The 25,854-nt window shown below is 45.7% G+C and overlaps 2 protein-coding genes across 3 annotated transcripts; one reads left to right on the top strand and one right to left on the bottom strand.

The window, feature by feature from the left end:
* Positions 1–1,506: 1,506 nt before the first annotated feature.
* Positions 1,507–20,936, top strand: intu (inturned planar cell polarity protein). Of its 2 annotated transcripts, none has more exons than XM_072376500.1 (17): positions 1,507–2,021; positions 3,411–3,985; positions 5,249–5,334; positions 10,908–11,123; positions 12,877–12,995; positions 13,071–13,160; positions 13,428–13,505; positions 14,668–14,851; positions 15,013–15,066; positions 15,258–15,320; positions 16,630–16,848; positions 17,026–17,118; positions 17,213–17,641; positions 18,002–18,096; positions 18,179–18,368; positions 19,706–19,848; positions 20,175–20,936. In XM_072376500.1, the coding sequence occupies exons 1-17, from the start codon at positions 1,936–1,938 to the stop codon at positions 20,284–20,286; spliced, it is 2,832 nt and encodes a 943-aa protein (XP_072232601.1). In that variant the 5' UTR covers positions 1,507–1,935; the 3' UTR covers positions 20,287–20,936. The 2 variants fall into 2 exon arrangements, with proteins under 2 accessions (XP_072232601.1, XP_072232600.1); XM_072376499.1 differs by lacking the exon at positions 1,507–2,021 and adding an exon at positions 2,633–2,870.
* On the bottom strand, positions 20,499–25,826 carry ino80b (INO80 complex subunit B). The gene is made up of 5 exons (XM_072376512.1): positions 25,432–25,826; positions 23,906–24,086; positions 22,882–23,033; positions 21,635–21,807; positions 20,499–21,465 (listed from the first exon to the last, which is right to left on the bottom strand). The coding sequence occupies exons 1-5, from the start codon at positions 25,469–25,471 to the stop codon at positions 21,001–21,003; spliced, it is 1,011 nt and encodes a 336-aa protein (XP_072232613.1). The 5' UTR covers positions 25,472–25,826; the 3' UTR covers positions 20,499–21,000.
* Between the last annotated feature and the right edge of the window lie 28 nt (positions 25,827–25,854).

The raw sequence follows: 25,854 nt of genomic DNA, 5'->3' as shown, positions 1-25,854 counted from the left end.
TGATCAACATTTTGTTTCTCTAAGAAGTTCGTTTCTCCATAGTTTCCTATAATAATAATCTTAAAAAGAAGATATTGGCTTCTTTTACATTATAAAGGTCTCTTATTGCGGCTGTAAAGATTATTTTACCTATAAAACATAAACAAATAAAAAGTGGTTTCTTTTCCCTATTGTTTCTTATTATAATCATCTTAAAAAGAACATACTTTTGCATTATAAAGGTCTCTTATTGCTGCAGTACAGATTATTTTACCTATAAAACATAAACAAAAAACAAGTGGTTTCTTTTCCCTATTGTTTCTTCTTATAATCATCTTAAAAAGAACATACTTTTACATTATAAAGGTCTCTTATTGCGGCTGTAAAGATTATTTTACCTATAAAACATAAACAAATAAAAAGTGGTTTCTTTTCCCTATTGTTTCTTATTATAATCATCTTAAAAAGAACATACTTTTACATTATAAAGGTCTCTTATTGCTGCTGTAGAGATTATTTTACCTATAAAACATAAACAAAAAACAAGTGGTTTCTTTTCCCTATTGTTTCTTCTTATAATCATCTTAAAAAGAACATACTTTTACATTATAAAGGTCTCTTATTGCGGCTGTAAAGATTATTTTACCTATAAAACATAAACAAATAAAAAGTGGTTTCTTTTCCCTATTGTTTCTTATTATAATCATCTTAAAAAGAACATACTTTTGCATTATAAAGGTCTCTTATTGCTGCAGTACAGATTATTTTACCTATAAAACATAAACAAAAAACAAGTGGTTTCTTTTCCCTATTGTTTCTTCTTATAATCATCTTAAAAAGAACATACTTTTACATTATAAAGGTCTCTTATTGCGGCTGTAAAGATTATTTTACCTATAAAACATAAACAAATAAAAAGTGGTTTCTTTTCCCTATTGTTTCTTATTATAATCATCTTAAAAAGAACATACTTTTGCATTATAAAGGTCTCTTATTGCTGCTGTAGAGATTATTTTACCTATAAAACATAAACAAATAACAAGTGGTTTCTTTTCCCTATTGTTTCTTCTTATAATCATCTTAAAAAGAACATACTTTTACATGATAAAGGTCTCTTATTGCTGCAGTACAGATTATTTTACCTATAAAACATAAACAAACCAACAAAGTGTGATTTTCTCCGCTTGTGATCAACATGCAGCTGCCTCGTGTTAAAGTTTTGTTCCTCTAGTTTTGCAGGTACTATTTATTGAGTTTGCGTGACTTGCATTCGCGACGGCGTGTAAACTATTATCAGTCACACGGATTAAATTTCTGAATATGTCCTCTGCTGCTCCCCGGAACACCGCAGAGTTTGTTTTGTGGTCATATTCAAGCATAGCCACCAGTGTTTTACCGAAACTAAGCTGCGTTTCCAGTAGAGCTGCTTGTTTGCTTGCATAATAAGGCCCTGGCTGCTTGGTTGTGTGTGTGTGAAACCATTTGTAAGCACAGGGGCTAATTAACAGCAACAATGCGGGCTGCGTGCAGGGAAGTGAGATCCAGGCCCGAGTGTTGATGTTAAACGTGGGTTTTGCCTGCTGAGTAGCTCAGAGGAGGCGGGTTCAGCTTCACCTGCCAAGAAGACATAAATTCCGCTCCGTCGGCCTGGAGAAACACTCAATGCGTAAAAAAGGAAAAGCACGAGAGGCTTTTCTTTTTTCTGCCCCGCTTTGAACAGCGTTGGCGTCGAAGCGCTCCCCGCACAGTGTCGGTGATTGACGTGAGAAATGTGGGGCGGACCCGCGGCTCAGCCTGCACGGTGCTGCTGGTGCGCTGCAGAACTTCACTCAAACAGGGCAGGGATTCACTTTGGACTGCGCTGTGGACGAATGCCCCCTTTTCGGATTTCGAAACGCTTTATTTATCGATCAGCTTCTGACGTCACGTTTGATCCGGCGGCAACATGAAACACAAATGATGTTTAATCTTTCTATAGATGGAAGCTCATTTTCTAAGAACTTGGAGGATTTTGACTCGGTCCGCAGTGTTCTCCTTTACAGGTCAGTCACACGGTTTCATGCAGATTTTACTTGTGTGCTTTTGTTTGTTTGCCCGGTGGCACTTTGCCAGGACTTTGCTGGATGCCGGAGGGGATTTAAAAACCTCGTGCGGGGAGGTGCAGATCCTCTGCTATTGAATGAAAGTAATGACATTAATTTATAATGCAGACTGTTAATAATGAGCGGCAGCATTCCTCCGTGTTTTTACTGAGTTTTATCACAGAAAATAGGATTTAAAGTCATTCCCAGATGAACTTGGTGTGCTGGTATCTTATGAGAATTATACAGGCTTGTAGTGGCGTCTGTGAACTTCCTGCATTATTTACAGGGTTTGAGAGCTTGTCAAGTAAACTGGCACGAAGTGGCGCGTTCTATGTGGCTCGCGCCCTCTCATCGTTAGCGATAATAATCTTAACCAAAAAGGTTAACCAACTCTTACACTTAAACAGGTCCGGGAAATACAACTTTCCGCAAAACTTCTCGACCCGATAGCGAATAATAAAAAAGGGAGCTCGGATAGCTTCTGCGTTGTCAGGGGCAACTGCGCTGTCAGCCAATCGGAATGCACGCTCGCGCGTCACGTGACCCTCCCGTGGCGTTCGACAGCGCTACAACATGGCGAAAGGATATCGGCGCTATTTTCTGTAAAAGAAAATTAGGAAAATAAAGCTTTTTGAGGCGCGTTTCGTATTTGCGCGTGGAGGAAAAGTTCCCCCCCAACCGTATGGCGTACGCTAACGCCCACCTCTGCGTGGAAAAAGCTCGTTCGAGTGGTCACAAGGACGAAGATGATGTCGAAGACGGCGGTGAATCCACATCATCGAGCTGCAGCAGCTCCGATTACACAGAGTAAGAATATTAGTCCGTGATAAGAAACAGAGACGTGAAATCTAATGTCTTCATGTTTTGTGGCTAGAAGTTAACTTAATCTCCTCCCACGTGCTTTTTCTTTTTTTTATATAGCTCTGGCTTTCAGCTTGGGAGGTAAACCTTTGGAAGTAATTGCATAAATGCTCAATTTTATGGCTGTGTTGTCAAAGTAGTTCACCACAGGCTCTTTAGAGAGTCCAAAAGAAAGAAAATAGGTCCTACCTTTTTAGTTGGCATGCTGTGAGGTACACATGGACGAGCTCTGAAGTGACATAACACAGAAAAGTGTTTCAATCTGGAAATACGCAAGCATGGGCACCCATAAAAGCTTAAACTATGGCGGATATTTAAGTACGCTTGGGTAAAAAATAACGTATGCATTTGAGTCTAAAGAATAAAGAAAAATACTTTAATTTAATTAGATTTTATTACTTAATCAGGTAATAATGTAAGTTCTATTCTCATCCATTGATATTACTTTATATTTAATTAATGTTTCACTGTTTTGTTTTCTCTCAGCGACTTGGAACCAGAATGGCTGGATGATATTCAGAAGAATGGTGAGCTTTTCTATCTGGAGCTAAGTGAGGGTGAAGAGGAGGTCGCCTTGGCTGCAAATCAGTGTGTTTCCACCAATCATGTTCGCTTCAGCGAGAAGGAGGCAGAGATCATCACCGAGCAGAACCGGAAGCAGAGATGCAGCTCACGGGCGAAAGGTGAGCCCGCTCTCAAAAGGCTCGCAAGGATACTGAGGAGAAAACGCCGGCCTTCTCAGCGCCGAGGAGGGAGGGATGGGAGCAAAGACAAGTCCTCGCCGCCGGCTTCCATCCTGAAGAACCAGCCGGGCCAAAGGCAGGGGGAAACGGTTCAGCAGCTGAAGGAAGTGTGCGTCTACCTCAACCCGAAGCGTTTAGCGGGCTCGGCTCCTCTCTGCGACAGCGGAGGCCTGCTGGAGGCCCTGCTGGGAGTGGTGCATCGGCCTTCCTGGGGCACAGGTCAGGGAAACCCTGCTGTGGTCAGAGAAGAAGAAAGACTAACTGTTCACGGACTTATACCAAACAGTGCAGCCATGAAATGTGGCCAAGTCCTCGTTGGTAAGACCGTCTTTCTAACAGGAAGCTTCTGTAAAGGGGAGATCGATATCATAGCTTTTTGTGGTGCTTTTCATCTGAAATGCCTTCTTATAAAGATGGTTTACGTTCAAAATCATCTGCCATGTCCTCATCAGCTCATGAGTCAGTAACAGACATCTGTCTTCATCCAGCTCTGACTTCTTCCTCCCTTCTGAGGTCAGGAGTCGTCCTGTTTTATTTAGAGAGTTATCTGTTTGGACAGCGACAGACTATCAGGGATTATTCACTTCACCAAAGCATTTAGAGATTGATTTAGACTTAAAACGTCCTTTTGTGCCTGAGCTTTTGAAAGAACCGGTGGCCGGTACAGTCATCTGTGGAGCCGGGCTCCACTCCTGCCCCATTAATTTCAACGCCATACAAACGCGCTGCCAAAGCACGGCTTGTAATTATTATAACATAGCCATAGTCACGCACACAGGGGCAGATTTCTGAAGAGAAAAGCACCGTAAACCCAAATAATGAGTTAAACATAGGCTACGGTACCAAATTCATCAAGACTGGTAGATATATGAAGTACTTAGATGGATTTATTGAGGTTAAATGCTGTTGGTTAGTGTAAACTGCTCAGGTTTGTACAGCTACATCTATAAAGTAAAGCAGCAGTGGAAAGAAACCCATCTCTGCTCCTCTTTCCTCCCACTGTAGAGAACACCAGCACAGATCAAAGCTTTAAAGGTTTCAGTCCCGTGTTGTTTAGGAGCACCTTCTCCAGCTCATGCTGCAGTATTCTCAGCCTTTGGTGAGACTTGGAGCTCAGTTTTGGCATCTGTGAAGTGATTTTTCTGCCCTCTTTTCGCCTGAAAACAGAAGAATGCCAGTTGAGCTTCACCACGAATGATTACCGACAGCAGTTACTGTTTAGAGAAGCTTTTCTGCCGCGCTGCAACATGCTCAAACAATTAGAGCGCTTAAATACCTGAAATGGTTGTTACTGGTGTGCACACAGGCAGGTGAAGTTGTTTAATGGCTGTTTACTGGAGCCTCAAAGCACTCAGAAACCCCGGTTTTGTTTCATTTTAAATCTTAAATATGAATCTGTATCAAACATCCATTTTCTTTACCTGCTTTACTTCAGGTGACTCTTTAGTTTGTCTCAGTGCTAAAACATGTGCTGAATCTTTCTGTGTTCAGGCGCCATGGAGTGGTTAGACTGTATTTAACTGTACTGCTGACTCGTTTCGACCCACATTTGGCTGATAAATGTCTCTTTGCTGCACGCAGGCGATGTGCTCGTAGCGGTGGACGATGTTGACGTGACCTCGGAGAACATCGAGAGGGTTCTGTCCTGCATCCCGGGCCCGACACAGGTCAGTGTGTGCCCCTTCGTTTTATTTATATAGCATATTTCATTAGCTGTAAACCCACTGTGCTGGACATAGACCTCAGTAACCGAACGCAGGACCGCTGGAAACAGCTAAAAGACATCGGATGACCCGAGAAACCTGATCAGGTTAAACACAGAGAACAGAGATGGACTTTATGGACTCGTTAGAGGATTTTAAAGGTGACTTTTGTTCTGAAATTTGAATTTCCATGTTCGTATAAGAAGAAGTTGAAGCTTATCTTAGTGATTGTTTTAATAATCCTGCAAATACAGCATTAAAAATAATCCAACGTTCGTAATATGATCCTCAAACCTGAGCTTTAAGTGTTTTAAAGACACATATGAATAGATTTTCTGCCTCTATTTGGACCAACAACATTTCATATAATTCATACAGGTTGGATGTGTCGTGATTCTTTATAAAACCAAGTGGGAGCATGTAAAGATTAAAGAGAAGAAGGCCAAGAAGTGAACCTTGTGGAACCCCTGAAAGATTGATTCTCTCTGTTCATTTAAAACCTCCTAAAGAAACACGAAAGAACCTGATCTGTTAGACCGGCTGATTCATAAAGCCACTGAATCAAAATGTGTCGAAGGCGGCTGGGAGGTCCAGCAGAGCTCAAACTTCAATCCGAGAGGTTTCTGCGCTACGGTCGTCTTCACATCGGATCGGTTTTGCTTTTGTCAGCCAACATTTACGCCTTCAAGACGCTGGCAGTAAGCGCAGATGTGTTCGGTTCATCTCAACTGCTAAAATGTGCACAGAAAGCAGAGGCCAGTGCTGGTCAACCGTGGAAAACCCTCACTTACTGAGAAATGATCCTTTGATTGTTAGCCCCCAAATAAAAGAGCATCTGTGGATTTTTAGCTGAGGATTTTCACCAAAAAGCAGACCATCAAATAGAAGGAATTTGCAAATGACAGAGGAGCTGGTGGCGAACGCGGTGGATAAACGGGACACTCGTGTGAGTCTTTTCCTGCGCCACAGGAAGCTGTTGCGGGACCGAAAGCTCGGCTGATTAGAAGATGTAGTCGGAGACTAAATTACATTGGAGGGGGAGATTTCTGGAAAAGTACGAGTTTACTCGGGCACCACAATGGCTCTAAAACTGGAAATAGAGATGCACTGCTGACAGAATGATTGTTCTGCAGAGGTCTTTCCGAGCCTCTGCCGTCCCACGTGGAGCACAGAGACTGCTTATTATGTTCACAAGGACAAATATTAGCATTAAAGTCGGAGCGGCGCGTCTTTCCTTGATCCTGGATGAGCTACAGCCTGTTCTTTGGTGAGTGAGTGTGTGTGTGTCCGGCCACGATTGGGTGGTAAATGACTGACATCAACAGGCTGGAATTCTGCAGCCTCGCCACATCCGTGTAATTTATGATGAGAGAAAGTGCAGCAGTTTGCCAGTCGGCCTCTTTACCCTGTGATTTCCCAGTCTGGGGTCTGCCTTTTTGAGACTTTCTAAGCTCGATACCCTCAGGTCAGAGTAGCTCAATAACAATTAGAACTCACTTGTTGGTTGAGAGATTCCTCGCCTGATGCCTCGGTATTGTCTGGCTCTTTTTTAAATAATAACCTTCAAGTTGGCTGAAATGGCCGGGAGCCCAGATGCAGGCGCCTGCTGGAGAGGCTGGTGGCCTGTGGTTAGAGCTGACAGGCCCCGGAGAGCTCTGGGAGTGATCGCTGGATTAGAAAAATACAGTTTCAACATTTCTGACCAGGTAATAGGACCTTTCCTTCATTTGGTTGGTTCCAGATGGTGAAAAATACAGATCTCTGGAAGGTAATGTCCACAGCAGCCCCTGTGTTTAAACCCTCTGCAGCTTTTTGGGTGCTCATTTCTGCGATTATTTCAGTCAAACTCCTTATATTAGTTTGGCAGGAAAGATTCTAACTGGATCTGCTTAACCTCAGTGGTCTGAGGTTAAGCAGAACCTCCGCAGTTCTGCTGCCTTTCACTACTCAGAGCTGTTTTGTTGCAGGACGTTCATCACACTCCAGAGTTAAACAGCATGAGAATACAGCCAAACCTGAGCCGGTTGTGCTGTGAATCAGAGCAGCTTTATGGTACCTAATGAGGACGGCCTTTAATATTTCTGTCTTCGTAGCTCCTGCTGTGGTGACTTGGAAAAGGCCCCACAGAAGAACCTCTGCCTTTAGGCTCAGATATACGAGCAGCTTCACTTTAGCACCTGAAAGCGTGGACAGGTTGATCTCTCTGTCTGGCCCTGTTGCCTTTAGATTTATGGGAGTTTCTCTTTCAGACTGGAAAAGTTGGGAAGGAGTGATTTACTGAACTTTCCGCCATGATATTCACAGCCAACTGCGCCGTTATTTACCACCAAATAAAAACGGAGCCTGAACGACACCTCCGGGAGGAGAGAGTCTCCACTTGGACACTTCTTTCAGAATATTATCCCAAAGAAACTCTGCTTTTTAAAGATGTGTCTGCAGGTGACTACAGCTGTGAGCCGTCACAGTCAAACAAGTCCGAGTCCAACTTTAAAAGCAGTAGCTCTGAACATTCATATCCTGCACAAGGCTTTTAACCCCTGGAAATGAACGGTGGTCACCTGACTTTCAGAATCCAACAAAGCCCGGGCGGATGCACCGAGTTGCTAACCTGCTTACCGAGATCCCCATTGGTTGGTTTATTAAGCATGATAAGCAGAAGATACCCTGAATGCCTTGAAGCTGCTTCACAGCACAGGTTCTAAATCAGGGATTTAATCCAGATGCTGTACCTCCTCTTGGTTGAAATAACATCAGCAAAGCTCCACCGTCGGCCTCTCCGGCGCTGACAGGTTTCAGCTCAGCTCTTTCCAGTGAATGTTGGGTTTTTGGTCTCTTTTGGTGGATTTCTTTCAGCGGCGTGGAGCTTTGATCCATTGAATCCGATCCTGATCAATCAAAACTGCTCATTTTTTGCTGCTTCTTCTCGCCATAATCTGATTTTAAAGTTTCAGCCGTCACCTGAAAGTTTCCGTGTCTGGTTCTTCCGGGCATCTTGGAACACACGTGCTTCTGTGTACGTGTGCACGTGCGCGTGCACGTTGTAATTACAAGCCCGACTTTCTCTGAATGACAGTGAACCGAAGTCCTATGGATGGAAAGTAAAAGCGAGAGGATCGGCCATCTGCTGTCTTATTCGTGGCTTTGCAGCGGTCTGGTTTTAATTTAGTCCAGCAACGTGCACAGAAACACACACACACACACACACACACACACACACACACACACACACACAGAAACACACACACACACACAGAAACACACACACACACACAGAAACACACACACACACACACACACAGAAACACACATACACAAAGAAACACACACACACACACACACACACACACACACACACACACACACACACACAGAAACACACACACACACACAGAAACACACACACACACACACACACAGAAACACACACACACACACACACACACAGAAACACACATACACAAAGAAACACACACACACACACACACAGAAACACACACACACAAAGAAACACACACACACACACAGAAACACACACAGAAACACACATACACACACACACACACACACACACACAGAAACACACACAGAAACACACATACACACACACACACAGAAACACACACACACACAGAAACACACACACACAGAAACACACACACACACAGAAACACACACACACACAGAAACACACACACACACACACACAGAAACACACACAGAAACACACATACACACACACACACAGAAACACACACACACAAAGAAACACACACACACACACACACACAGAAACACACACACACACACACACACAGAAACACACACACACACACACACAAAGAAACACACACACACACAGAAACACACACACACACACACACACAGAAACACACACAGAAACACACATACACACACACACACAGAAACACACACACACAAAGAAACACACACACACACACAGAAACACACACACACACACACACACAGAAACACACATACACACACAGAAACACACATACACACACACACACAGAAACACACACACACACAGAAACACACACACACAGAAACACACACACACACAGAAACACACACACACAAAGAAACACACACACACACACACACACAGAAACACACACAGAAACACACATACACACACACACACAGAAACACACACACACAAAGAAACACACACACACACACACACACACACAGAAACACACACACACACACACACACAGAAACACACACACACACACACACAAAGAAACACACACACACACAGAAACACGCACACACAAAGAAACACACACACACACACAAAGAAACACACACACACACAAAGAAACACACACACACACAGAAACACGCACACACACACACACAGAAACACGCACACACACACACACAGAAACACGCACACACACACACAGAAACACGCACACACACACACACAGAAACACGCACACACACACACACAGAAACACGCACACACACACACAGAAACACGCACACACACACACACAGAAACACGCACACACACACACAGAAACACGCACACACACACACACAGAAACACACACACACACACACAGAAACACGCACACACACACACACAGAAACACGCACACACACACACACAGAAACACGCACACACACACACAGAAACACGCACACACACACACACAGAAACACACACACACACACACACACAGAAACACACACACACACACACACACAGAAACACACACACACACACACACACACACACACACACAGAAACACACACACACACACACACAAAGAAACACACACACACACAGAAACACGCACACACACAGAAACACGCACACACACACACAGAAACACACACACACACACACACAGAAACACACACACACACACACACACACACACACACACACACAGAAACACACAGAAACACACACACACACACACACACACAGAAACACACACACACAAAGAAACACACACACACAAAGAAACACACACACACACACACACACAGAAACACACACACACACACACAGAAACACACACACACACACACAGAAACACACACACACACACAGAAACACACACACACACACACACGCTCTTTGTCATGATGCGGTTAAGTCTTGATGACAGTGTCACTTTCTCTGACAGTCGGCATCCGGCTTTTCACTTCTCAGCGCGGCGGACGTGTAACGATCGAAGCTTTTCTCCCTTCTGGACACACGCTCGCCGCTATTTTCCAAAAACAGGCTCATGAGCGCTGTTAAAGTCTCCTGCCAAGTGTAATCATGCAGAGCCGTGGCGACTTGCAGAGGTATTTTCAAATGAATGGAAGCGCTCAGCGCGGCTTGTGGGCCGGCTGATGCAACCATTTAGCAACAGAATGGCTTCCTTTTCATATTTTTCTCCTCCTCTCAGTTAATCCCATTCTGTCTCACTTTTAGACTTGATGTTCCTGAGCATCTCTTCTCCTTTTCCTTGTTTTTATTCTCCACACACCCCCCCTCCACCCTCTCCAGGTGAGGCTGACGCTGGAGACGGCGGCTTCGGCGGACAGGGACAGCACGGGTGACTCTTCGTCGGTCCATAAGACGAAGGCCTCTCCGCCCGTCAGCCAGCTGGTGCGCCTGCTGTGGGGGGAGGACACGGCTGAACTCCAGATGTCCATCGGACACATCCCACATATCGTCATGTACCTGTCACTTAAACTGGACTCAGCATCGCCCCAGGATGAGGTCAGTTTGCCATTCAGCTTTTCCCCAGCCGTGGAAAATCACTGCCACTTAATCAGGAACATTTTCAAGGACAGGAACTAGATTTATACTCCAAGTTCTGCAGCTGAAACATAAGTAAAGCTCCAGAGTTTCTAAAAAGGTCGTCCAGTGGAAGCGGGCGGCTGTTAAAAAGCTACGGGGAGAAACAGAAGGGTTCGAGCCAGGTGCATCCTGGATAAAAATAACCCAAAGTTCCACTTATAGACGGATTTTTCCATCCTTTTTTAAAGTATTTTTGGGGAAACCGGATCACCCGTTGCTCCTAGCAACCCCTTTAAAACTCTTTATAAACACTGAACAGGAGCCTTTCATTAATCCATTCGTTGGAAGTGTTTCCCGGTAAGTGAGTGCTTAGAATTACTGAAGCTATGTAGGAAATCCCAACTTTAGGACTGGAAAGCCTTCGCTGAATCCCTCTGATGCGAGTCACACGCTTCAGACGACTACTGCTCTGGGCGGCCTCCAGCGCCGGCGGCAGCAACCAAGAGGAAACGGAAAGAAAGGCAAGAAGAAGTCACTGCTGTCAGCGAACGATCCATCATTTAACTTCTGTCCACCTCACGGCTGCTGACACACAAAACGTGTCCTTTTCTGATGCGAGGAGGCGGGGTCGCAGCTGCAGGGCGCCGCTCTGAACCCCGTCAGGTGGGACAGAGCGGCGCCGCAGCCCTTTCATGACTGACACCTCTGACGCTGCAGCCACAGGCTCCTGGTGGTCAGCTAATTTCAGGTTGGCGGTTGTACCTCGCTGTTCTGCAGTTATATCCGTGCATCTGCTTGCCAGATTTCTTGTATTTATCTTGGCCTAAACGGCGGTGGAAAAGCGGAGAGTTCGGGTTGTCTGGAGCCACATCAGCCAGTGGTTGATTTTCTAAATGACAGTGCCTCTAAACTCTGACTTTGATTTTTTAGTCCTTTGATTGCAGGGTTGTAGAAACCGGAGGCTCAGCTGTGGTATTTTAGCGTTTTGCTTCTTTTTATTTCTTTGCGCTGCTTTGTGCAGACGGACGCGGCTGAAGTGTCGCACGGGGCTGGTTCTTCTACGGGTTTTGGCCTGGAGGCGAATATCTTCCGTAGGCTTCTGGTTGCCAAGGCTATAAGCGGCGGCTTGTAAATCTCCCCTCACCCCCGACCCCGCTCTGCAGCCTTCAAACTTCCCAGCATGCCGGGTGGAATACTAATATTCTGGATCCGCCCACTGCAACGTTTTCCACTCGCACACCTAAAGACTTCCACTGAATCACAGCATAAACAGAGTTTAGTCGAAGCATTGAACAGTGAACTGTGCAGCTGGGAGTTTTTAAAGCTTCAGTTGAATTCCTGCACTTCCTGAATCTGCGTTTTCTGACCCAGGAAGCTCAAACTCTTGGAAAATATTCGTATGGTTCGGCCTGAAAGTGACATTTTTGGTTCCTTCCACAGTGAAGCGTGGGCTGGCCGGTGAAAGTCAAACCAAAATGACATTGTTGAGGTGGCAGAATGAGCTTTCATTCTTCTCTTCTATCCATAATTTAGAGGAGGCATAAATTTTGGTAAAAGCAGCGTCCAAGAGCAGATATTTCACATTTTTATGTACCCTGTTTTTCCCCCCCTGTTGTTAGGCTAACCAGAGATGTTTCCTTACACCACAAATGCAGTTTTCATGACACAGAGCAACAACTCAACCAGAAATGTTGAACTCTGTGTGTGTTTGGGGGGGGTTGTGTGTCTGCAGGAGGAGATCTTGTATCAGTACCCGGCGTGTGAAGCATCCAGCCAGCTGAAAGGAGTGAGGGGCATCTTCCTCACCCTGTCCGACATGCTGGAGAATGTCACGGGAGGGCGAATCATCAGGTAGCTCCAGCTGACTTTAATCTCTGCATCCTTTTCATGTCCCACCTCCCTTTGACTCGTGCTTTGCTCCCTCAGCTCGTCTCTCCTGCTCGGGAAACATCTGGTCCATGTCGGCTACTGGAAGGAGAGCAACAACCTGCTGGTCATCGGTCTTCCTGCTGAGAGGTAGACAGACACATAATCTGTAAAAACAGTCCGAAAGGAGCTCAAACACGTGCTTCTGTTTGTCCGTCTGTTGGCAACAAGTCGCGCTTTAAGAGTAAAATGAGTCATTTGAGCCACTCGTTGGTTTTTAGCGGCCATGTCAGTCCAGTTTGTTGTCATCACACCACCCGGGAAATCTCATTCATGTCTTAAAAACGCAGTTAGTCCAAATATTTGATGAGCTGGGATTCTTTGACATTGAGCCAGCTGTTTTCCATGTCCCTCCAGGGTTCCTCTGCTGTCTCTGCAGACCGTGGTGGGAGACGTGGTGCGGACGCTAAAAGTGATGTACGGCTCCTTGGACAGGTTGGTGTGGTGGAGCTTCCTCTTTCTCAGCTGATATAATAAAAATCATCAGTCCATCTTTACTTGAGTAACCGGATAATAACGAACAAGGTTTCCTTTGAAGAGCTGACGTGGGCCGGATATGTGCAGAGACTTTGTGCTAATTAGCTTTTCTTTAGTTTGAAATGGTCCCGAACTTTAGATATTCATCGTTTAAACCAGGGGTCGGGAACCTTTTTGACTAAGAGAGCCATGAAAGCAAAAAATTTGGAAATTTATTTCAATGAGAGCCATATAATATATTTTAGTAGCTCTTGGCTCAGCTTTCTTTCTGCTGTCTCCTGCCGGGTATTTTGATGCAAAGGTAGCATGGCGCGTGTCGAAGTGCCATTTCATCGATGTAATTTTGTCGTTGCAAATTAGACACACCGCAGAATTTGCTCTCTCCTCAAAGGTGAATTCTTCAGTCCATTCGGGGGCCTGAAATGTACGATACTCGTCTTCTTTTTTTCTTTTCGCCATCTTCTCCGTCGAAGGGTTAGCTTTGAGCTAATGACCGAGCAGACTGATTCAAAAGGGGGCGTTTACCTGTTTTACGCTGCAACGTAGTCCAGTATCATCCAATTAAAATAATGCTCCTGCAGCCCTGAACAGGACATGAAAAATCGATGGATGGATTAAAACAAGTGAGAATATTTTGTTTTATCTGCGAGCCAGATGCAGTCATCAAAAGAGCCACACCTGGCTCGCGAGCCATAGGTTCCCGACCCCTGGTTTAAACGATCAAATCAAGTCAGCTGCTGACGAAAGGGTCGAAAAGGGAGGAGCTTCAGCCCGGCGCCTCATTCAAAGCCCGCTTTAAGAGCTTCCAGTTGACGGTTTCTGAACTTCCTGAACTGCTCTGAAACGTCTGTGAGGTTGAGTTGCATCAGACTCGATGATGTGAAATCAAAAACTAAATAAATAAACAGCACGAAGCAAAGGGAGTCGTATTCACCACAGAACAGCAGCTGTGCCACAGAAATACAAAGCGCCGCCGCATCGAGCTCCGTTTGTGGAACGGACGCAGTCACCACGGAGCAGAGCGGCGCCCTGAAGCAAATCCTTCGCATCCAGGAGTCATTCAACATGTAAATAATGTGATGTGACTCTGCTGCTGTGACGGAAGCCGTTTCCTCCGCAGGGCGTTCTGCAGGCCGGACCACGCTCCCAGGCTGGATCATTTCTTCTGCCTCTTCTTCCAGCAGCTCATCCAGCCTTCCCGTTTGAGGGAGGGCTCCTCTGCGCCGCCGCCAGACGTGTCGGGGACGCTTTTCCTGGACGGACTGCCGGCGGTACGATGGCTCACTCTGCCTCCGGAAATCAAGGTGCGTTTCTGTCAGTTTCTGCCTTTAGAGCAGCTTCGATGCCCTCTTATTCACTTTTAGAAACGTGTCAGACTCGGGTGACGTTTTAATCAATAAAAGGGACAAAGAAAGCTCAGCTGGTTACGTTATCACAGCTATTCACAGCGCTCTGCTCTCCACAGGTGGAGGTGGATACAGTTCTCTCTGATTTTGAGTCTTCTGACTTTGGAGAAATGGTGAGAAATTTGATTTGTTTTTATTCATTCTTTAGGAGCTCCGACCTCAAATTAAACAAATTACTGATGCTGGAAGCAGTTCTGTTAAAAATAGAGCACTTTACTGATTTCTTCCTGCATCTGGTGCCTCTTTCTGTGCCCCCCCCCACCTTCATTTACCCTCTTTTATTCCCACATTTTTCTGTTTTCAGTCTGAGGACTTTTTCGGCCTGAGGCGTCTCTACGTGGTTCTTGGCTCCTGTTTGTTCTACAAGGTAGGCTGAGCGGTCCAAACAAGCCCCCCCACTCCTGGTGGTGCCCCACTGTTTACATGATTCAATTCAATTCAGTTTTATTTATAAAGCGCCAAATTACAACAAATGTCATCTCAAGGCACTTAAATGATATTGTCAAATTCAAGCCAATTGGAATTCAATTCATTATAATCATAATCCAATTAAATCCAATTAATTAATTTAAAAATAATCCAATTCATTCATATAGAGCCAATTCAAAAACAATATCCTAGCTAAGGAAACCAACAGATTGCACCGAAACTTGAAGAAACCTGTTAAAGGAAGAAACCTCTGGCAGAACCAGAACCAGGAAGAAACCTCTGGCAGAACCAGAACCAGGAAGAAACCTCTGGCAGAACCAGACTCAGGAAGAAACCTCTGGCAGAACCAGGAAGAAACCTCTGGCAGAACCAGACTCAGGAAGAAACCTCTGGCAGAACCAGACTCAGGAAGAAACCTCTGGCAGAACCAGAACCAGGAAGAAACCTCTGGCAGAACCAGAACCAGGAAGAAACCTCTGGCAGAACCAGAACCAGGAAGAAACCTCTGGCAGAACCAGACTCAGGAAGAAACCTCTGGCAGAACCAGGAAGAAACCTCTGGCAGAACCAGAACCAGGAAGAAACCCCTGGAAGAACCAGAACCAGGAAGAAACCTCTGGCAGAACCAGAACCAGGAAGAAACCTCTGGCAGAACCAGACTCAGGAAGAAACCTCTGGCAGAACCAGGAAGAAACCTCTGGCAGAACCAGAACCAGGAAGAAACCCCTGGAAGAACCAGAACCAGGAAGAAACCTCTGGCAGAACCAGAACCAGGAAGGGTGTTCATCCGCCTCGACCAGCTGGGCTTTGAGAAGACAGAAAAGAGGGAAAAGAGGAGGAAAAACACCATAACACCATTCAAAGGATACCTGCTGGAACAGGGAAACACGAGTTAATAACCACAATAATGTCACATGGACATAAAATCATTTTAGAATTTAAACAGGAGGAAAAAGAGAGCAAAGTGAGGAAAGGTGGGACAGATGAGGCCCCCCAGCAGTCTAAGCCTATAGCAGCTCAACTATGGGATGTTTCAGGATCACCTGAGCCATCCCTAACTATAAGCTTTATCAGAAAGGAGAGTTTCAGCCTAATCTTAAAGGCAGAGAGGGTGTCTGCTTCCTGGACATTTACTGGCAGCTTATTCCACATTATATCACGATGAGTGCGATTCAGATGTCAGCAGCTTGTTTTTCATGCTTGTTTTCTCTCTGAATCATCCCCTTTACCCCCACCCTCCACCCTCAGTCCTACTTGATTGCCAACCACCTGCCGAAGGAGGACCTGCTGGACGTGTGTCTGTACTGCCAGCACTACTGCCTGCTGCCGCTGGCCTCCGAGCAGCGGGTGGGTCAGCTGGTCATCTGGAGAGAGGTGTTTCCCCAGCAGAGATCTAACGGAGACATCGGCTCGGCTCCAGGCTTCAGCCAGCCGCAGGGACGCCACTTCCTCCTCATCGTGGGGCTGGTAAGCAGACAAGTCGCCCTTTTGTTCGAGAAACGCCTGAAAACAGCTTTAGATGCTGAGGTAGAAAGCTGGGATTTACCCTGTAATCCTGTCTGTGAGGAGGTCTCCATCTTTAGCCGCTTCCCTTCTAAGTTTATCTTCTTTTTCACACACTATTGTCCTCTCTCTCCACCTTAGAGGCACTTCATGCAGTGCGTCCTGTTGGAAGCAGGTGGATGTGCTTCACCAGCTTTGGGCTCTCCGGGACCTGATTGCATTTATGTGGATCAGGTGGGCTGTGTTGAAATCTACTTTAAAAGATCCAAGTTGCTTGATTTGAGTTTGATTATCTGCAGAAGAAGTAAATGTCATGTTGTGGGCTCAGGTGAAAGCCACCCTGCTGCAGTTGGAGGTGCTGGAGGCAGGAATTGAGGAGCGTTTGAACGCTCCACCTGCTCCCTGCCTGTCCTGCGCTGACTGGTTCCTCCCGGCCGCCACAGCCCGCGACCGGCTCGATAGCCAGGCCTCCTCCTCCCCCATCCTCAGCAAACTGGCCGGGGTCATTAAAGGCTCCTCCGGGTCCAGAGGACGAAGCCTTTTCGGGGAGAAGGCCCGCCGGTCCAGCCCCCAGCGGAGCCTGTCGGACAGCGGGAGCGAGGGGCAGATGGATGCTGCGTCGGGCTCCGGCTCGTCCACGGCTCCAGGCCTCAGCCCGCACTCCACCCCAGACTCTGCGAGGAAGCTGGGGGGGCGACGGGACTCACTGGGGTCCGGAGGGTCCGATGGCAGCGGAGGCAGCGGAGGCCTCTTCAGGGTACAGCCGCAGCCTTTTTAAGAAGTTCTAAGCTTCATCCTGATTGGTTCACGCAGCAGGTTCAAGTCTCAATAATAATTTAACTATAAGAGATTAACTTTATATTCAAATAACTGATGAAAAACGGAGCTAAATATCCCAGTAGCCTATTTCTGTGTGTTTTTATAGCCCCACAGCGTGCCTTAAGGTCATTTAAAACTACTGAAAGCATTTAAAGAATCTTTAAACCACCACTAAAAAGTCCTAAAAAGCTTTTCAACTTATCCCCATCAAAACAAAGATGGCGGTCCTATTCCTGCATATAAACCTGAGCACAGGGGAGCAGATGCACAAGAAGACATTGTTCGTAATTTGTTTCAGATTTCCAGGATGAAGCACCCCAACCCGTTCTACCTCGGCACGCTGAAGAAGACCCTCACTGAGAAGGAGACGGAGGAGATGTACAACACCATAAAGTGAGCAGCCACTCATTTGTCTTTGTTCATTTGAGTTATAAACCGAATTCCTGTTGGCTGAAACGTGTTTTCACCGTGAAAGGCTGACGGCGGGCGCCGAGAACACGCTGTTCCACTACGTTCTGATGGAAGCTGTGCAGGGAATCTTCATCGCTCCCACCCACAGGGAGGTGGCTCAGCTCAGCGGCTCCATTCACCCTCAGCTCATACGCAACTTCCACCACTGCTGCCTCTCCATACGGGCCGCGTTCCAGCAGAGTCCGCCGGCCAGGGTGAGGCGGTTGGACGCAGCTCGCCCTCACAGGCTGCTGTCAACTCTGTTTGTGAAGGATCTGTTAAGGTTTTCCAGCCAGTTAAGGAGCAGGAAAAGCTGTTTCAGATGAAAGGTCCACACAAACTTTAACTTCTCTGTTCCACTGCAGATAAAAGCTTAAAGGAACAAAAGGAAGAGCTCAGATTGTTCCACGTGTTTATGAGACTGCCCCCAAGTGGCAGGAAAACGCTATAACATGAAGTGTTTTAAGAGGCCTTTAAAGGTCTTTTATTTGTTGGTCTTGGGCAGGGATGTCAAACTCCGGTCCTCGAGGGCCGCTGTCCGGCAGGTTTTAGATGTTTCCCTGCTTCAACGCACCTGAATCAGATCAATGCATCATTAGCAGAACTTAACAATCTTTTAAAGAGATCCATTCAATCTGAATCAGGTGTGTTGAAGCAGGGAAACGTCTAAAACCTGCAGGACAGCGGCCCTCGAGGACCGGAGTTTGACATATGTGGTCTTGGGGATCTTACACCTCAGTTTTAACATAATGCTCAGAAGGATGTGATGGAAATAAAAGGGACGGGTGTTTGGGAAGGTTCTGATGGCAGGAAGTGATGCAAAAAGCACAACATGGAAGCCTGTGACCCCCGAGAGCCACATCCAGGTCAGCAGAAAAGAGCACGTGCACGCTCACAGTAAAGACTGGCTGCTACGTGCACACGTTGCTGTTCTTTTGGACTCGTGTTTTCCCGACCTCAGATAGCCCAAAAACGGACGTTTCTGCAAATTGTGGCGAGCAGAGCTTCGTCTTTTCATCTTAGTAACACACATATGAGCATTTTCTACAGTGAAAAAGCCCTAAATGGTTGCCAGAGTGAGACAAGTATCTAAAGCACATCTGTGGTCACACATCGCAGCTCAGTTTAACTTTGATGTCACGGCGAAGAGCCCAAAGGAAGACGAGCGCCAGTCTTTAAGCCCCTGAAACCCTGGTACAGCAACTAAATAGATGAAATCTAAACAAATAAATTAGATCGAACACATGAGACAAAGAATTGTAGCAAATTGCCACAACTGAAATGGCTGAAAACAGGAATATTTGGCTGTTCAAAGTGTGGCGAGCAGAGCTTCGTCTTTTCATCTTAGTAATATACACATATGAGCATTTTCTAGAGTGAAAAAGCTCTAAATGGTTGCCAGAGTGAGGCAGATGCTAACCTGACAACATCACGGTGTCTCAGAAACACGTCCAGCAGCAGCCGTAATAAAAGCTGACAGGAACACGCCTTATTTTACAGCTCTGAGGTCTGCTGGTAACACCGTCTGTGCGTTTCTGTGCTGTTCCTGCAGGGCCGGCGAGCAGCCGACAGGCCTCAGAGCGCCGGTTGGGGTCTGGGTCCAGTCAAGGAGCACGGGGTCCTGTTTCAGTGCAAGCCAGAGAACTGGACCGACCAGAAGAAGCCCGCCCCCACCATGACTTACTGGGTCATAGGGTACGTCTGGTTCCACTTTGGTGATAAAGACACTTTAAATGTTTGAGATTATGCTGATAAACGGCGGCGCAGAAGCTCTTCACTTCGCTTCTGTGTCACGTGTGGCTCCAGAAACTCGACTTTTCACTGCAGAACCAGATGTTACCGCTGGGTTTGGATGCAGCTGTTTTATCCGTTTCCCTTTAAAGGAGAATGGCAGCAGCTCTGTTTCCCTTCAGTCTGCCGCTTTATGACCAATGAACAGTGGAGAGGGTCGTAGCTGGGTTAAAGGAGGACATTTTAAAGGTGGAAAAGGTTGACGTTTGAGCCTGGTCTCCTGTTTTTAGGCGGATGCTGCTGGAGCCCGTCCCTCAGGAGTTCTACGTGTGCTTCCACGACTCGGTGGCAGAGGTTCCCGTGGAGATGGCCTTCAGACTCTCCTTTGGTTTGGCTTTGTGATGCACCCGTCACGTTCTCAGGAAAACAAAACCGGCTCGGAGCCTTTTCGGGCCTCGGTTTCCCAGATGATCGTCAGCAGATCCCAGCCGAGCGTGACCGAGGCTTTCAGCGGCGATAAGAGAACGTCAGACTGACCTCTACTTCAAACCGGGTCGTTTTTGTGCCTCGTTTCTCACCAGAAGTGTACGCAAGCTTTTTTTTTTTAATGCACGTGTACGTGAAGAGCGTCTCGGCGAGTAAATACCTCCTTTGCAGCTCGACCAGCTGCCTTGAAGTTTACGAAGCTGCGGCGACAAACGTTTTGCTGCTGTTTGAATCTCTGCTGACACAGCAAAAGATGCTGTAATAAATGAAAGCGTTCGTTGTTATTTAAATTCTGTACAGTTTTGTTACACAGATGAACATTATTTGACATTAAAAAGCAACAGTTTCTTATTGTTTTCATATGAATTTACTCGGTCTCGATGACATTTTTTCTTTCACACATTATTCAGAAGATTGAAACTTGTCCAGAACGTCGGAGACTTTCGCTCCAGCTTCTCAAAACTCAAACTTTGTGTCGTTGTCGGCAGCGAGCTGCCGTGCAAAATGATAAATAATGAGCAGAATTTGATCCAAACTGTACATAATTGCGTTGTTGAACAAGCAATGCTGAGGGGGAAACAGTCAATGAAGCCTCTGACGCTCAGAATAAAGCCGCCACATCAGCTGATCTCACGCCGCGCTCTGCACCAGCTGCAGGTTCCTCCTGTAGCACTCGAGGCTGCAGAGCGGGACCCCCGTCTTTGAGCAGGAGTACTTCTTGGAGTTGGCGCACCCGCTGACGCCGCAGTTCTCCGGCGCCGGAGGTGGAGGAAGGGGAGGAGCCGGGGCCGGAGGGGAGACCCCTGCGGGGAAGGAGATGGCGATTCCCTGCGCTGAGTCGCTGTACCGAACCATGGGGCTCTGACTCTGCTTGGACCGCCTCTCTTTCAGGCTTTTGATCTTGGCCTTGCTGGTTTTCGTCAGTCTCTCTATGGTCTGGTTCTTGTTATCTTCGGCCTTCTTGGCGGCCTGCAGGCGTCTCTTGCGGGCTCGCTCCTCCCGCTTCTGCATCATCTCGGCGGTCATCTCCTTCTCCTTGTAGCCCATGGGCAGCTCCAGCAGGGGCTGGCTCTGCTGCTTGTGCAGCAGGGCTTTCTGAGGAGGAACGGGAACAATCGAAGCTTCATTAAGCGGCACAACTCTGTCAGGTCTTAAGCAAAATGTCCCTTAAGTGAGAGGTTCGGACACGATGATTTCAAATGGATGTTTGAAGTGCTGCTCTGCATTTATCTGCTCCTCCAAAGCAGTTTAAGCCCTTCCTCACCTGTCTGGCGGTTAGAAGGGATTCGTCGACTTCTTTCTTTAGCTCTCCGTTGTCATCAAGCTCGCCCTTCTCCAGAGCATCCAGCCACCTCTCCTCCTCATCCACAGGCCCACACAGCATGGAGTCCGAGTCGATGTCCGGCATCGGGGATGTGGCCAGGTTGCTGTCTTCATCTAACGCACAGATGCAGACAAAATGTTTGCTTCACTCACTTTTACGACAACTTCACAGCCTCCTAAAGGCCAGTTTTATTCAGAAAAATACACACAGAGAACATGAAAAGTATCTAAAGCACATCTGTGGTCACACATCACAGCTCAGTTTAACTTTGAGGTCACGGTGAAGAGCCTAAAGGAAGGCGAGCGCCAGTCTTTAAGCCCCTGAAACGAGCATCAAACTCACTGTGTCGGCGTGTTCGGGCTCAACAACGCAAAGACATAATCAGAATGTCAAAATATTTCTCTGGTACAGCAACTAAATAGATGAAATCTAAACAAATAAATTAGATCGAACACATGAGACAAAGAATTGTAGCAAATTGCCACAACTGAAATGGCTGAAAACAGGAATATTTGGCTGTTTACAGTCAAAATAGTCAATAGTTTAGATGTTCGTCAACAAATAAGATGACAAATTATTCAATTTTTAACCCGCATGTCTACTTTAACCCATTAAGCAGACATTTGTATAAATTTCTTTCTTTCATTTATCTATTTTTACAAGAAAAAGCAAAGATTTTTCAGGTTTCAGGTGCCAATCCATTTAGTATTTCTCTTTTTTCAAGTCTGATGAAACAAAGGTGGATTTTTATTTGATAGTTTTTGGCTGATAAAAGACTAAAAGTATAATTCAAAAGGTTTCAGCTCTCAAATGCTTTTTTAAAATCAATGTTTTTATCCATTTTGAAGGCTAAGAACAAAGGTTTTTAGTGACAAATGACTGACAGTTTGTAGAAAACTCAGATTTTGAGTGTATTTTCTCATCAAACCCCTATTTTAATCATTCTGTGACCCCCTTTCACTCATTTTCTTTATCACCAGTTTGGGAACAAATGCTAAAACAAACGTTGTGTTGTATTTAGTTGTGAACCACACGTTAAAAACATGTATTTCACTCAGTTTTACGTCTGTTTACGGACTCTAAACAGCTTCATTTCTACAATGTTTGATCCTCAAAAGCTGTTTAAAGCCTAAAACAAACCGCAGTGCAGATAATAACGGATCGGCGCTGGGTTGACTGTAACTTACCCAGCCAGGCTCGATACTGCTCCAGAGGCACAGAGGGCTCCTCGTCATCGTCGTCCTCATCGTCTTCATCATCGTCATCCACATTGTTGTCAATGATCATCAACGGAGTTGGAGGACAAGCCACGCCAGGGTGGACGGTGAAGGTGGGAACACTGGAACAAACAGCGGCCCATTAAAGGGGAGCTCCGGTATTTTTAAACCTGGACCTTATTTCTGGCATGAAATACGTTCATCTGCTCACCGAGAACAGTTTGGTGAAAGTCGGCGTCCTTCGGAAGATATTTAGATAACTGGAGATCCATATAACGGAGTGAACGGGGCTTAGAGGATGCAGCCTCTAAATAAGGCATTATCTGTCTTTATTTCACCAATACTTTAAGAAGAATGAATGAATGAACGTGTGCTATAGCTCTGTTAGCTCATAGCTGCTGTTATGTGGCTACTTGCAGCTATAGGAGAGCTAATCGAGGGATTTCTACACAGGCACTCTACTGGGACCACTTCATCATCACTTCATTACTCAGAGTTGTCGTCCACGTTGTCAAAATCTGATAAATATCCTGCCATGTTGCACAAAACTATCAGCAGCAAACTCTGTGTGAAGTTAGCCGACTGTCACAGAGCACGGAGTGAATAAGCTGTGCTGCAGGGGGGCGTGTGGATGAAGTGGTCCCAGTAGAGTGCCTGTGTAGAAATCCCTCCGTTAGCTCTCCTATAGCTGCAAGTAGCCACATAACAGCAGCTATGAGCTAACAGAGCTATAGCACACGTTCATTCATTCATTCTTCTTAAAGTATTGGTGAAATAAAGACAGATAATGCCTTATTTAGAGGCTGCATCGTCTAAGGAATCTAAATATCTTCCGAAGGACGCCGACTTTCACCAAACTGTTCTCAGTGAGAAGATGAACGTATTTCATGCCAGAAATAAGGTCCAGGTTTAAGAATACCGGAGTTCCCCTTTAAGCGATGGTGTTTTCTGATCAGTGCACGCTGAGTGACACTGAAACCTGCCCACAGCTCACCTCTTGGTGCCCAGCGTCTGTCCGCCCAGTTTGATCTTGAGTCGGAGCTGCGGTGGAGGCCGAGGGACCGGGAGCCGCTCGGGCTCCGGGGCCTCGGCGAAGCTGTGGTGCTTCTTCTTGTGCTTCTTGTGTTTTTTGTGTTTCCGCTTGTGAACGTTGTGCAGGCTGGAGCCGCCTTCACCTGCAGAAGATCACAAATAAGTAAAGGAGCACATAATGATCACAGAGTTAGGGGTGATTTCAACACTAAAGGCTAACATTCATCACTCTTTGCCACCAACTGAAGTCTTTCTGCTGACATTCATATGAGCTGGAAAGTGTAGAGTTTAGTGTAAAAAGGGATAAAACTATAAATAATTTAAACAATTCTGACAATATGTATATATTTAAATAGGAAAAGAACACGTTACATAAGCGCTGCACGTTTGTCACAACCGAATCAACTGATTATTCACCAAACTAAAAAGCTTCACTCGTCTGAGTTTTGACACATCTGGTGTACAAAAGGGTCAGTGGGTTAAACATCTGGATCTCAGGTGGGCCGGTTTAGCTTTTTGACTGTTTGAGCCATATGTGCTGAATGCGGTTGGACAGTAAACTGCTGAAATAAGCAAGGCCTGGTTTCAGATGCTGTGCTTCTGGAAGCTGGTAAATCTGGCTCTTCTTTACAGCTGTTATGAAGCATAACCATGGCAACGGGAAGGTTTTTTTTTTGTTTTGTTTTTTTTAAATGTGGGAGCAGCTGATTAGTATCTCCAAAGCCCAGGTGATGCCTGGAATAAGAGCCATAATGCAGACAAGTTAAAGAGGAGACGCCCGGGATGCAGAGCAGGAACAAAATGGAGAAAAAGGAGGAGGAAGTTTAAACCATTTCTTCCCTTGATCATCATGGAAATGTGATAAAATGGACGATTTTGGAACATCAGGATTACAGGGTTTGTTAACAACAGACGGTGTAATCCTGGACATGTCACTGAGGTCTCTGCATCCCAGACATTGAACTGCCAGCTTTAAGTTTCTGTCCATGTTGTCCACTGAGACTTCACCACCTGTTTTACCTGCTGACAGTGCGCGTGACATCATCAGCTAAGTTGTTGCCACGCTATAAAAACACCATCCCAATGTTTTCCCCAACTGATTTTATTTAGTCTGTGACAATAACACAGTTTAAACAAAAATTAAGCACATATTTTAAAGAATAAATGGATAATTTCTCTTTATAATTATTTTGAATATAGTTTTTAAATCGCGCCGCATCGTAGAGGATGTGTTCTTTCATAATATCAACCGCACCTGCTGAGTCTGTTTCCACTAAAACACGCTCAGTCTGTTAATAAAATGGATTCTGCTTTTAAAAGCAGGGAAAGGGGACTTTAAACCAACTTTGTGGTCACTTTTTGGGCTGCTAGAGAGCTTCTAATAATCACTCTGTACAAAACAAACAGGCGACGGTGCCTCTTGCTGCACACGGCAACAACAACGATGGCTTAACATTTAACCTAATAGTAACAATTTTGGATACTCACCGAGAAACCTGGGGTGAATCATGTCTTTCCTTTTCCCCATTGAACAGCCTCTGACGCTAGCAAAGATACAGACACATTAACATTTGAGTTTATCACAGATGCCGCTGCTGTTTTCTCAGCATCTCAATTGTGATTTAAGGCATTTTTCCTCAAACTGAACAAAAAGTATTTTACTTGAATTAAACCTAAACTTGTGTGGACTATTGGAAGGACAAAAAGTTATCTATTTGCGTGAAAAAGCCTCGATACAACCTGTGAAACTTCGCATTTTATGAACGAAAGAACAGCACGATAGTTCGGCTTGCTAAGATAAGCTAAGCTAAGCTAAGCTAACAACACGGAAGTTGTCGTGTTCGTTGGTTTTCGGTCATTTCCGTGTGACACCCAACGGAAACGGTTGGTTGCTGCTCCCCAACGGGCAAA

Source organism: Leuresthes tenuis, unplaced genomic scaffold (genome assembly GCF_036924035.1).
Source record: "Leuresthes tenuis unplaced genomic scaffold, fLeuTen1.0.hap1 SCAF_22, whole genome shotgun sequence".
Lineage (NCBI taxonomy): Eukaryota > Metazoa > Chordata > Actinopteri > Atheriniformes > Atherinopsidae > Leuresthes > Leuresthes tenuis.
This window is presented reverse-complemented; position numbering and strand designations above follow the sequence as displayed.

Bases quoted from the DNA above. Each gene is read 5' to 3' on its own strand.
- intu (XM_072376499.1), top strand. From the start codon at position 2,746: ATGGCGTACGCTAACGCCCACCTCTGCGTGGAAAAAGCTCGTTCGAGT. The intron at 5,335-10,907 runs GTCAGTGTGTGC...CACCCTCTCCAG, and splicing joins GCATCCCGGGCCCGACACAG to GTGAGGCTGACGCTGGAGAC. The intron at 11,124-12,876 runs GTCAGTTTGCCA...GTGTGTCTGCAG, and splicing joins CAGCATCGCCCCAGGATGAG to GAGGAGATCTTGTATCAGTA.
- ino80b (XM_072376512.1), bottom strand. From the start codon at position 25,471: ATGGGGAAAAGGAAAGACATGATTCACCCCAGGTTTCTCG. The intron at 24,087-25,431 runs GTGAGTATCCAA...GATCTTCTGCAG, and splicing joins GATTCACCCCAGGTTTCTCG to GTGAAGGCGGCTCCAGCCTG. The intron at 21,466-21,634 runs GTGAGGAAGGGC...GTTCCTCCTCAG, and splicing joins CCCTTCTAACCGCCAGACAG to AAAGCCCTGCTGCACAAGCA.